Source organism: Urtica dioica, chromosome 1 (assembly GCF_054948205.1).
Source record: "Urtica dioica subsp. dioica isolate 48M chromosome 1, U.dioica_male_clone48M_v1_H2, whole genome shotgun sequence".
Lineage (NCBI taxonomy): Eukaryota > Viridiplantae > Streptophyta > Magnoliopsida > Rosales > Urticaceae > Urtica > Urtica dioica.
Genome location: NC_142756.1, coordinates 17,861,096 through 17,874,396, shown reverse-complemented (window position 1 = coordinate 17,874,396; position 13,301 = coordinate 17,861,096). Strand labels below are relative to the sequence as shown.

Below are 13,301 nucleotides of genomic sequence, written 5' to 3'. Positions count from 1 at the left end.
TCGTTGGCTTTATCATTGAGAAAAACTTTTTACCATTCAAAATAGTATACGTTGTTCCACTATCCGGTATGCAGATTTCTCCAGTACCAACCATTTGGTTCGCCACACAATTTGCTTTTTCCATATGATAACTTCATGTTAAAAAAAAAATAAAGTTAATGAGAAAAACGTACTTATATTATATAATACTAATGTGTTACATAGTCTTGAAAAATATTACACATATTATACATATTTATATTTAAGTAACTAGGTAAAATATTGGACTTTGCTTCATTCCCAAGCATGGGAAAAACATACATGCATCATTAATCTAGAAGTCTTCTGTGAACGCAGCAGAATCAACAACAGTGTGCGCAAGATCACCATCGAAGTCGGAAGCATTAAGATGAGTGGAGTCATCTAAAGGTTCTTGGTCAATAAAGTTGACCTCTTTTTCTTTCCCATTCAAGGATGCTTTATATAGATTGCACAAATGTTGAGGAACACGGCAAAGTCTAGACCAGTGTCCTTTTGTGCCACATCTATGACAAACATCTTCTCTACCCTTGGAAGTACTTGGGTATTTTCCCTTTTTGTGTGGATAATCGTGATTCTTTTCATCTTGCTGCTTCTTATGATAATCTTTCGTAGTATTGTAAGAATGGTTATGATTATAACCACTTCGACCACGTCCGTATCCACGTCCGCGACCACGACCACGACCATGACCTCGACCTCGTCCTCGACCTGGAATATAGTTCCGTTGTTCAGTTTCTTCGGAGTTGACAGCGTTTACTTCAGGTAACACTTTTGAACCTGTCGGACGAGATTGGTGATTCTTTATCAGCAATTCATTATTCTTCTCTGCGATTAGAAGGCAAGTAATTAGTTCAGAATATTTCGTAAATCCTCGAACACGAGATTGTTGTTGCAAGGTTACGTTCGATGCATGGAAAGTGGTGAACGTCTTTTCCAGCATGTCATGATCTGTCACTTGGTCTCCACAAAATATCAGATGAGATACTATTCGGAACATCACAGAGTTATATTCGCTGACTTTTTTGAAATCTTGGAACTGTAAAGCGTTCCATTGATCACGGTATACTTGAAGCATGATCTCCTTTTGGTAAAAATATATGTCCCTCAACTCCTTCCAGAGTAAACTTGGATCTCTGGTGGTGAGGTATTCACTTTTCAATCCCTCGTCAAGATGTCGACGAAGGAAAATTAAAGATTTTGCCTTGTCTATATTTGACGAGGTATTTTCTTCAGAAAGTGTTTCCGGTAAACCCAAAGATTCCAGATGCATCTCTACATCTACCTTCCACGGCATGTAGTTTTGGCCTGTGATGTCTAGAGGACGAAAATCGAGCTTGACGAGATTTGCCATGATGATAACTATTATGAAATATAAAATTTCTTAGATTAATAATTAAAGACATATAAGTCTACAAGAATTGTAAGGAATAAAAATAAATACATGAATCCAAACATTACTACAACGAAATAAAATTCATTCGCTGGAATTTCTATGGTAAAAATATAAGCATTAAACATAACAATAAATATGGCAATAAAGACTAGTAGTAAGCGAAACATTTTGAGCTTGTACCGAAAAATAGTAGGAGATGAGAAAAATATGTAAGAGGTAGAAGAAAATTTGAGAGTTTTGTGTGGTTAAAAATGAGTTGAATAGATATGTATTTATAAGGTAAAATATAGCCGTTTATAGCCGTTATATTACCGTTGGGTATTTATTAATTTTGTGGTAAAAATTATTGTATTTAAGTATAACAATGTGTAATAAACAATATGTAGATGTACGAGTATTGAATTGACATAGCTAATCAAAGTAAAATATTAAGTAGAGCAGTTAAAATAAATTTGCAATTAATAGTATTTTTCTATAAGGTGGCTAAGCCTCCTGCATATAGAAAATTGATATTAATTACAAGTAAGATGTAGTTCACATCACTTTACTATAAGGAGGCAGAGCGTTCCATACGTATAGTACTATGATGTTATACATTAACGAAGGTAAAATATTGTAAATCACATCATATTACCATAAGGTGGCAGAGCCTCCTGTGTATAGTAATCTGGTGTTATACAATAAATAATAGTTATACGAGTTTTAGTGTTTTAGTGTTTAGAGTATTATACCTCCGAATTGATCTTAACGAGAGTGATCGTGCTGATAACGTGTTATGAGAACCAAAGGAATAACTTAAATCGAAAACTCTTTAAACACTTATAAGGTAGGAATTTTAGAAGAGAGATTAGAGAAGTATGAAGAGTAAATTGTGGAGAGAAATTGAAAGAATTGTAGAAATTGGGGATGATTTTCCCTTCATCATACTCATGTATTTATAGTGAAAATTTGTGTACATTAGTCAATAAATTAGGTGTAGGGTAATTAATTATTTACCCATATTTTTTACTTATGAGCATAACAATTATTTGCAACAAATTGGTATTTGTTGTTCTTTACAGCTTCTTATGCCTTCTTCAGCTATAATTCTATAACCATGACTAAGATTTAAATTCATTGGAACATTTTTATTACAAGTTTATAGTATGATTATTGCTATTTATCATAAATAGTTGGAATATTGAGCAAAAAGTGATCGACTATTTAGTTGTTTGGAATAATTATTTTACTTAGGTAAGTAAATAACAATTAATTTTTAATATATTCCAATATTATTCTACAAATAACAGAATACACTATATATAAATAAATAAAATTAAAATTATAAAATACGTATATGTACATGTATACATGTATATATTTTAATATATTCTACAACATTATTTCCGTTTGGTTTTCCATTGACATATCGGTTTTTCATCGAAAACGGTATTTGAAAACGGTATTTCATTTACCCATTTTCACATTTCTTTCGTTCGATTTTCCGTAAATAAAGAGTCTCGAAATGACTTGAAAACAACATTTAAAAGTAGTGTTGGTCCCACGATTTTAGATTATAGACGCCACGAAGTAGAACCTTAGAAGAGAAGATCCATCCCGCTATAAAAGGACGTAAATAGAAGAAGTCTTGTTGTACAAGTCATTCCCCAAAAAACCTCCAACTTTGTTCAGTCTTGAATCAGAGCCACTGAGCAATGGCGAGTGATGATGATCACCGGCTGCAGGAGAAGGAAGCCGAGTTGCACCACAACGTTGCGTTCCTGAATAAGCTGGAACGCGAATCGCCCATCGAGCACGACGACTTCATCAAATCCATGGCCTCCTTCTTTCCCGACAAACGCCAAGTTGATGAGTACCTCCAGACCTTCAAACTGGACACAGTCACTCTCCACTGCCACATCTACGACGTCGTTATTGTTATCGGTCATTTTCGAAAAACCCGAGATGCCGAGAAGGCACGTCATTCAAAGGGCCGATGGTCAACCGGCGAGCCCTCGCGCCAAATCCTCATCTCCTTGAGTCGAGCCTAGCCCCTCGAGTTGAGACTTGAGTCAGCTCCTTGAGTCGAGCCTCGCCCCTCGAGTCGAGCATCGCTCCTCGAGTCGAGCCTTGAGTCATTCTCCTTGAGTCGAGCCTCGCTCCTCGAGTCGAGCCTTGAGTCAGTTTCTTCGAGTCGAGCCTCGAGTCGAATCCCACCCGTCGAATAGGTACATTCGTGTCACAAACCCGGGATGCGAAGCCCAAGATGGCTTGACGAGCCCGGTAGAACGACGGTCGCGAAAAGCCCACGAAGACGCAACCCAGCGCGCGCCGCGCCCGGGCAGGGTCGCGCCGCACGCAGTGGTGCGTCGCTACTCCTTGTGCGCCTCCACTTGAAGAGATGCGCGCCCCTAGTCCCACATGAACGATGAAGGACCTTCTCAAGGCCTTCAAACACCTATAAAAACCCCCTCTCACTGAGGGGAAGGCAATCCAATTTTCTCCTATCGATACGCTCGAATTCTCGCTCTCATCTGCTTCTTTTGATGCCAACTTTGGCCTGAAGCACTCCCACAAGTCTCTCTCATTCTCAGAGATTCTGAAGCACTCTCGGGGACTCCCGGACGTTGCTCCCTCTGATCGAACGCCCTCCAGTGCCCAGGCACGCTCCTAGGGTTCTCAACTAGAGTCCCTTAACGCGTCTAACACGCTAGACGCGTACGCGATCTCCGAAGTTCTGAGACGTCGCCAAGGACTCCTCCGTGCACCGTTTCCTTCGTCGAGCACGCTTCTCCGGCAAGGCTCCACGCCTCACGCTGCGTCACACACGCTCCTGAACTACGTTTTGACCTGATCCCACACACGGGTACATAGGCAGCCTACCCCACAAAGTCACTGTCACTCCTCCTCCTCATCCTTTCCCTCTTCCGAGAGGTGGATTGATCGGAGAGAACCTAGCTCGAGACTTTCGAGTTCACACTTTTGACCCGGGTGCGATCACTTGGTCTGGCCTTGGATCGAACCGCCCGAGGTATACAATAGTTGTTCATTTTCGTGTGACAACAGTTATGAAGGCTCATCCCAACGTCTTCACAGACTGGCAAAACTATCTCGAAGAAGTCAAAAGCACTGCCACATCAGCGACCGATAGCGATCTTGAACAAATAAGAAAACAAGAAAGAGAAGAGAAGAAGTCGGGCAGCTACGCCGAATTCACAAGCAAAAGACGCCGGAGTTCGAAATGAAGAAACCATCCCTCCTCGATTTTCACTCGATTTTCACATTAGGATTTTAGGGCTTTTGTTGATTCTTGTTTGGCAATTCGAAGCTTAGTTTTTTTTTTTTTTGCTCAAAGAATCTGAGCTTGTGTGGTGTTTGATTCTTGATGATCGATGATGGAGTATGTGGATTTGGTTGGAATTGCCTCTCGATTTTGTTGGTTTAGGTTCGATATGGATTATGTGAATTTGGGGATTCTTGAAGATGTTTAAATTTGGGTTTCGAATGTGGATTTCTTGTTTGATAATTTTGAGTCTGAACATACATTGTGTGTTTAAATTTAAATCTGAATTCTTGATTTCAGACTATGAATCGGAAATTCCTCTAAAAGGATTGGGGCTTAGGGTTTTGTTCATCTTCTCATTCTGATAAACTTAATTTCGGAAATTCTGCTGTTCTTGATGAACTGATGTTAATTACTGAATTTATTTTATAAGTAATCTAGATGTTGATGTTGAATTTTGCTCTGTATTGGTTTATTATTTGTTTTCCTGAGATTTGGATCGCCTTTGTTTAGTGGGCTCTTTGGCCTTAGATTTGGAGCTTATTAACCAAAAACTCACTTTTGGTTCTTTTTCTTGTTATATAAACAACGTTAAAAAAACTCTTCTTCAAGTCAGATTTGGTGTGTTTTCATTCTTTTAAGTCTGGAAGGAAATAATATCAGGCTATGACTAAAACCCTCAAGTGTATTTATCTCATATTAGAATGCCAAACCGAAGAAGTTAATTTCCTTACAGGTCTATTTGGTGTGTTAGTTTGTGGTGAGAGATGTCGTTCCTACTGCAACCATCTTAATTACACATACACACACACACAATTTTGTGTGTCTTTTATTTCTTAGTTGAAGTTTATTAATTTGAATCTTCTTGTGATATTTGAGGCTCAACTTCAAGTTTTGTTCAGTGTTTGGGTTTGTAGCTCATATTCCCAGATATTGAAGTTTATCTTTGAGAAACACAATTAAACATAAAAGACACACCCGAACAACATTGAATCTTGTCGAAGAGTGATAAATTGAACAGTAAAGGCACTTTTTATGTTTAACCTGCATTTTTTTACGCTAGCACGATTCCCTGGGGATAAAAAAGAGTTAAGTGAAGAATCATGATTTTCATTGTTAATTCTATTGATGTTAGATAATCTCAAACACATGTTCGCCAACAAATTCAAGCTAATCAAACTTGGCCTTGAAGTCAAACCGAGATTCTCTTTCAATTTCTTATTATATGATAAACCGGTTTCTACTTTTGGAGCTACCATGGCCGTGTAATAGTTTCCCCATAATTATTTTTTATTTTAGGGACAAATGAACTTTTATTTGAGTGTCAAGATCTTTATATCCTGTGTAAAAGACTCCTCTTCGAAAGAAATATAAATGGAGTATAGACCACACGCTAAAGCATTCGCCAAAGAGTTCACATATTGTTTTACAAAGTTCAATTAATCGTTTCACATATCGTCTTGTTTCTGTACTAGCTATCCCTGAGGGATCGGATCACAAATTTGAACCCATGATTTGACTCTCCGTCGAACAACGCTCCATCGATATAAAGTTTGAGTACGTGTGCGTCGAACTCAACACAGCAAAGACGCTTTTGAGGAATATATTTCACAGTGATGATCCTGACGAGAAGATCCCTCGTGGTGATGTTGGAGCACGACATGATAGCCTAATTTGACAGAGATTGCAAAAAATATGTGCTCCCGTGTCTGCTTGTCTCTTAAGTAGACCATGAATTTCATGAAATCTAGTTCGAGGATCGAGTAGAGCAACAATCAGTTCTCCAAAAAACACTCAATGGTGATTCCTGCACTCTTACCCATCTGTGCCTTTGTTTGATCATGTTGTTTTGTAATTAAAAATATGAACCATCCGATCAAGAAATAGAATATTCCCCAACGTTGTCCGATCGTCGTGCGAAGGGGCTTTGCTTCAACTGCGACGAGATGTTCACTCCCGGTCATCGCTGCAAGAAGTTGTTCTTTCTTCTGTTGGCGGAAGAGTATTGGAAAGTGGAAGACGGGGCGGTGGCTTGAGCTTGAGGACAAGCTCAAAGAAGAGGAGGGGATTATTGATACGTATCTACTATTAAGGGTTATATATTAGGAAGTTTAAGTTTTAAGTTAATGAAGTGGGTTTTTAAATTACGTATTTTATTATTACGAATTTATTGAATTAAATGCATTTATTTGGAATGTAGGATTAGGGTTGTAAGTGACCCATCTATAAATAGGTCTTTTCATTCAATAAGAAATCAGCCTCCAACCAAATAACTTAATCTCTCTCAAGAATGAGAAGAGGTTAGGTTTTGGTGGAGCTTGCATTCTTCACTCTTCTTGTTATTAAAGATATAATCACAATTGCTCCCGTTGCGAGATCCAAATCCCGGGCCGTATCATTCTATCACCATCCCTGCTCGGTTTATGCATGTTTTGGATATTCAGGACTAGGCGAAAACAAGAACCGGTGATACAATTGTTCCATTTTCAGAGACAATATATTTCAAGGAAAACAGGATTCATAATTACTAGATAATTAGGGGTCGAATATAGGATGGTTAAAAGTTGCTGGTCGATGAATAAGAGTAAAGATGATGAAGAAAGGCATACTTAGTGAAAATGAGAGGTTCTAAACATTATCCTTACTTTTGATGGCGAAAGTATTGAACATCATATTGGTTTCTTAATTTTATCTTATATTTATATACAGGGAAGACAGATGTGAAAGTGAAGGCTTTGGACGTTGCTGAAGTTGCAAGGTGACAAGCCGAAAAAAAAGAGAATGAACGGAGGGCTAAAAAGGAAGAAATGAAGCTCGAGTGAGCTAAACAAGAGCAAGAGAACTTAAAGCAGCTAGAGCTGCAGAAGAAAAAGAAAGAAGAGGAGCGGAAGAAAAAAGAAGCCGAAATGGCAGCGAAGAAGCGACAAAGGGAAGAAGAAGAGAGAAAGGAAAGGGAGAGAAAGCGGTTTCTGGTCAAGGAGACACGAAATAAGCAGAAAGAAATAGAGCAGAAACTGCGAGCCACGAAGGTAGAGAGAGTCAAATCTCGAATCATGGTAAGATTTCAGTAATTTATTTTTTCTACCAATTTTTTTAGTATCTCTTGTGTAAAAAAAATGGTCCAGTGGCTATCTAACCATATGAAACGTTAGAAATTGTGAAATATCTAACGTTTCGTTAATTTTTTGTAAATAGCCACGTAAATCTATTTACGCTATAAAAATAACAAAAAACGTAACGTAAATTTCTAGTAAATATGGTTATTTACGAAATATTTACAACAGTTTTTTACTATTACGAAAAATTTACAAAACGTTGGCTAAAACACAAACGCTTATGTTTATGTGTCTTGTATTAGTAAAAGCTAACAACAACAAGAAGATCGAAAAAGTAAACGAGAATGTGGAGAGAATTTTGGAAGCTGAACCAACAACTACGAGTACGCGCGTGCATCGACAAGTGATGATTGAAGAAAAGTCGCTCTTTTTGAGACTATAAATAGCTTCAAGGTACAAAGAAACTAAGTCATCCCACCAATGTCCTATTATCAACTTTTCTCTGTACAAGTATTCCGAAGAAAATTTCGCACACTCTTTTCTTTTGCCTTTTCAACTGAATTAACAATTACATCCAACTTTCTATAGCTGCTCTACCACAGAGATTTTTATAAAAACCAATGAACCAAGTCTGACTTTGCTTGCATCTATCGAACTATGAACTCCGCAACCGGTTAAGTACGATTTTTTTTTTTTTTTTTTTTTTTGCAGTGATAAGGTATGCTATTCCACTCTTCCATTCCTGTTGTTATAGTTGTTGTTATTTATTCATTCTGGGTTTACATTATTGTCTTTGCACAGATTGCATCGCCACTATGAAGGGCAAGTATGTTTACTCTTTGTAAGGCTTCTGAACAGTGAATGGAATGCCAAAAGGCAAGTATGTTTAGCCACACTTTAGTTTTGTGAAGTTTGTAGCCTTTAAACTATTGTTGTAAATTTTCATGATTGGGAAATTGTAACGATGGGTTCTTAAGAATGTCTCACTCTCTGAGGCGGAGAAAAAAATATGTGAAAGTTGAGTTTCTTTTACCTTATATCTATTTTCAGTCGTCAACGCATGAACTTTATCTGTCACGGTAATAAATAAGTAAAGCTAAGCTATGTAACTGCCCTTTGAGAATTCAGAACTTGTCACAGAAGAGTGGTTAAAATAAATTGAAACAAGATTTTTGTTACAATGACTTCAAATTATATGAACTAGTTCCAGAGTTTATGAAACCTATCTTTTGTATTTGCTTGTGGGAGCCTAGAATAAATGTAATCTCTACGAAGTGAAAAAAAAACAATGCTGATACAACTATGCTCCCAAACAAAGGCATTAAACACCAGTAGGGGTATTCAGCCAGATTCTCCACGATCAGTTTGTTGTCACCTTCGATCACTACATCTCTAATATTTCGGAATTTGTCATTTGTCCATATTTCACTAAGTTCCTCCGATTCATTAGGCTTGGGTTTGGTTATCCCATTTTTATTGGCATCTTCGCTAACCGTTCTTCTGTCATCTTGTTTAAAGCATTGGCTTTTTTTTTCTTTTTTTTTTCGAAAACACCGCTTCCTGATGCAAAGGAGCTAATGCGTATGTTCCCCCTGGGTTACAAATCAATTAAATGGCATGGAGGTCCCTCTCAAGTTTAAGCTTTGTTGTAAGTGGACTTCCGTTCAACAAAATAGCACTTGAGGCTTTACAAACACAGTCCGTGATGAGACCAACAGAGCTCTCGGACAACCCGAACTTCCAAAGAACGGAAAAAAAGAAATTCCACTCCATTATGTCGTACGCCTTGCACATATCCATATTTATACCAATAAGGCCCTCATCTCTCGTCCTTTTTTCCATGACTTCTAAGACCTCACGGGTAAAAATAGTATTCTCAGCAATCCAATGCCCTGGGACAAAGGCCGATTGGAAGGGAGAAATCATCTTAGGAAGCAACCTCTTTATTCTAGCTGTAAGGATCCTCGTGATAACTTTGAAGCTAAAATTACACAAACTTATTGATCTAAACTTGTCAAAAGTATCCGCACCACCGGACTTCGGAATAAGTACAATATGAGTGAAACATACCTCGGCTTCGAGCTGTTTACCCCTAAAGAATTCCCGGACGAGCTTTTTACTCCAACTATGCTCCAATATTTCTTGTAAAAGGCGCCTTGAAGTCCATCCGGGTCCGGTGCTTCGAGTGTGGGCATCACCCACACCGTCTTCCAAATATTCTCCTTTTCACCGTCTTCCTAAACGACTTCAATGTTGTACTATGAAAATTTTCACAGAAAAAGGATCAGATATTATATAATAAAAAAAAACATGATTTCAATATTTTTTACAGCATACTTTTAATATTTAAAATGTGATTTTTTCCACGGAAGTAGACATGAATTTTCAGTATGCACAATGAGCATATTCTTAAAGCTCTCGTTGTCACGAGTCCATAGAACTTGGAATCACTCAATTTCAAGTTCATACGACGAAGATATGGATTTTTGAAATTTGGAAGAAAAAAACGAAAATGGAGAGAAAGATATTATATGGATCGATTGGAATTAGAGAGAAACAGGAAAAAAAAAAAAAAAAAAAAAAAAAAAAAAAAAAGAACTTTATTTAAAAAAGAGAGAGAGATATGAGAGAGATATGAGAGAGAATGAGAGTTCCTAGTTCCTAACCAATTAGGAATTCAAATTGGATTTTTTTTATTTTAAAAAAAATTAATTGACTATGTAAATAGGGGTAATAACGGTATTAAAATATACCACGTAAGCCATTTGACAAGTGCCTTTACTTGGCTTGTTCAATTTTTTTTTTAATTTTTGTACCATGACAAGGGTTAATACATGTTTTAGCAGATAACGGATTCAGGCAAATTCATCAGAAGTTGTCGTATTAAGGAAAGTAACAATGGTGCTCGTGAAAGTCTCGTTGTTGACCAGCTCCAATCTTCGCTGACTTCGCTCAAAAGTTGCTGATTTATTCTGTTTTGACCTCTGTTTTCTTCTGATTGACTCCCTTTTGATGGAGAGTGGAAACGTACAACAGCTTTGTTTATAAAACACCGCTTGGAGAAAGGCGATAAAAGAATAAAAGAAGAAATTTTGATTAAATTTTCTAAAATGCTGGTTCATATTACTTGTCAAACATTGGTAGCTTTAAGGAGTTCATAGCAAGCAATTACTATGATCATAAAATTTACCCCAAAAAAATAAAATAAATGTGAGATGAGAGTGTTATATCATCTGTCAAAAACGCGCACAGCAAGCAATTATTTTGATCATAATATTACACACAAAAAAATGTGAACTAAAAATAATCGCAATAATTCAATGTTCACGGTACATATTATAAATGTAGGCACAACCCAAATCGGACGGGTTCTTGTGGTATGACGAATTGAAGCAGTATTTAGAACGTGGCGAAACAAAAACTTACTAGTTGGAATATGATACATGCCTAAGTCACTAACTTTCGCATCGTAATTATTGAAACAATCAAAGTCATGATGTAAATGCAATTTTGTTTGCACTTGCTAAAACTAGAAACTGTAGAGCAAATTGATCATCAATTTAAGTGTGATTAGTGAATAGAGTGAACCGATAATGGTTAGTTAATAATCACCATCATTTATTTAAGTGTGATTAGTGAATAGAGTTGTCACGCCCAAAAAACGAGGTGTGAACTAAACGAACATAAACGCTATTAAACAGATTTTATTAAATATTAAAAGAGTAACAAAACATCTCACAGTGCATACTCAGTTATTTACTTTACAGATCCAAAGATATATAAAATAGAAAGTGAAAGTATAAACAAACTTTTACAAGCAAAACCTTATTTATAGACCTGCTAGATAAACTAAACCGAGACTTCAAAATATTTGACGACGCTAAACTCAAGAGTCGTCATAACCCTTATTCTCGCTTCCTGATTATAAGAAAAATTTTAAGAAAATAGGGATGAGCCTGAGGTCCAGTAAGTGCTATAGTAATAGTTTGAGTAAAAAGATTTTTCGAAAATAATACTTTATTTTATAATAACAATATTCTTGTCATGTGTAAATCACCATACACGAACAAGCATAACTAGCATAAATGTAAATTGCAAGAATGTAAATGACCGCAATTTAAATGTGTCTCTAGATACATCTAAACGTGCACTATTTCCTGAGCCGCCCTGCCAACTTAATCCGTGGCAGATCTCTGGTCAGAGAAAGGTGCACTCTCCACACCGTAAATGTATGTGTGTGAATCCGGCTTATCCAGGGTATACAAAACGTTTTCTTTCGCAAATACGGGATATATGTTTAGTATTGAAAATATATCCAATTTCATAATCGGATATCCCGATTTGAAATTTCGTCACATTTAAAAACGATTTGGGTTTCGTGGCACGTTCACAACCATTTTCCTTTCGAAAATTATATATAGTTTTGGCCAAACCATAAAATCGGGAGAAAAATGTTATATTAACCTACCTCGAGATCCTCTATACCGCTCGTCCACGAGACGTTCACTGACACCACAAATCCGGACGTTCACTAACATCGTGAACATGCTAAACGGCTTTCAGCCTCGTGCCCTATACCGATAAATCAAACCGAGTTCGAATAAGATTTTTTTTTACGATAATCCAATCGGTTGAAATTACGACCATATGTGCGTTTCGCCATTTTGTGTCGCGGGCATTTTGTCGAAATTACGTGGAAATTACATGTCGTTGCATCCATTAATGTCGTTTAGTCCATGGTATAAAACACAAAAAATCATGTCATTTTCGTCATTATTTCCGTCGCATTTCACGCCGCAATTTCAATCGCGTCGTCCAAAAGCCGACCAAGCTAGTGCAAATTCTACAATATTTTGGGAAATTGTGAGAAAATTGAGTGAAAATTACGTTTATTTGTGGTTTTCAGCATATAAATGATACTTTTTAAGGTGTTTCATTGGATGTTGTTTGTACTTGTCTCACGGTGAATATATTATTAGTTTAATATTTTTGGAGATGTCACAAATTTTAAATTGATGTTAATTAGAAGTTAATTGTTTGGAAATTGTAGTTATATATATATATATATATATATATATATATATATATATATATATATATTCGTAAACAAGTATTTCAAAATATGAAACGACACCTTGTTAGTGAATTTAATATCTGGGGTAGTACATGAAATTATGATGTGCTTCAAACTTATTATGTGTGTTTCTTATATTGTGCTTGATTTTGATATTTTTCAACTTATTATGTGTGTTCATTATATTATACGTATCTAACTTTGAAGTGTGAACTTATTATGGTTGTGTATTATGTGTGTTTGTAACTGAAAGTTATTATGTATGTTTAGAATTTCTTACATGTGTATGAAATTTATATTTATATTTAAAATTGTGCAACATTATTTCCGTCGCAATTTCCATGTTTTGCTATAATTTTTGTTGGCCACCGTAATTTTCGTCGACATAATTTTTACATTATTTTCGTCACAATTTTCATCGATCAGTGCAGTTTTCGTTTTTTTAGATCATCGGTACAAAATCCACAATCCGCGTTTCAAACTTTGGTAGTAACT

At 36.5% G+C, this 13,301-nt stretch overlaps 1 protein-coding gene across 1 annotated transcript; it reads right to left on the bottom strand.

Annotated features, from left to right (window-relative positions):
• Positions 1-313: 313 nt before the first annotated feature.
• LOC149407629 (uncharacterized) lies at positions 314-1,372 on the bottom strand. The gene has a single exon (XM_089621145.1). The coding sequence runs from the start codon at positions 1,370-1,372 to the stop codon at positions 314-316; it is 1,059 nt and encodes a 352-aa protein (XP_089477271.1).
• Positions 1,373-13,301: the final 11,929 nt, after the last annotated feature.

Coding starts and splice junctions, on each gene's coding strand:
- LOC149407629 (XM_089621145.1), bottom strand. CDS start 1,372: ATGGCAAATCTCGTCAAGCTCGATTTTCGTCCTCTAGACATCACAGGC.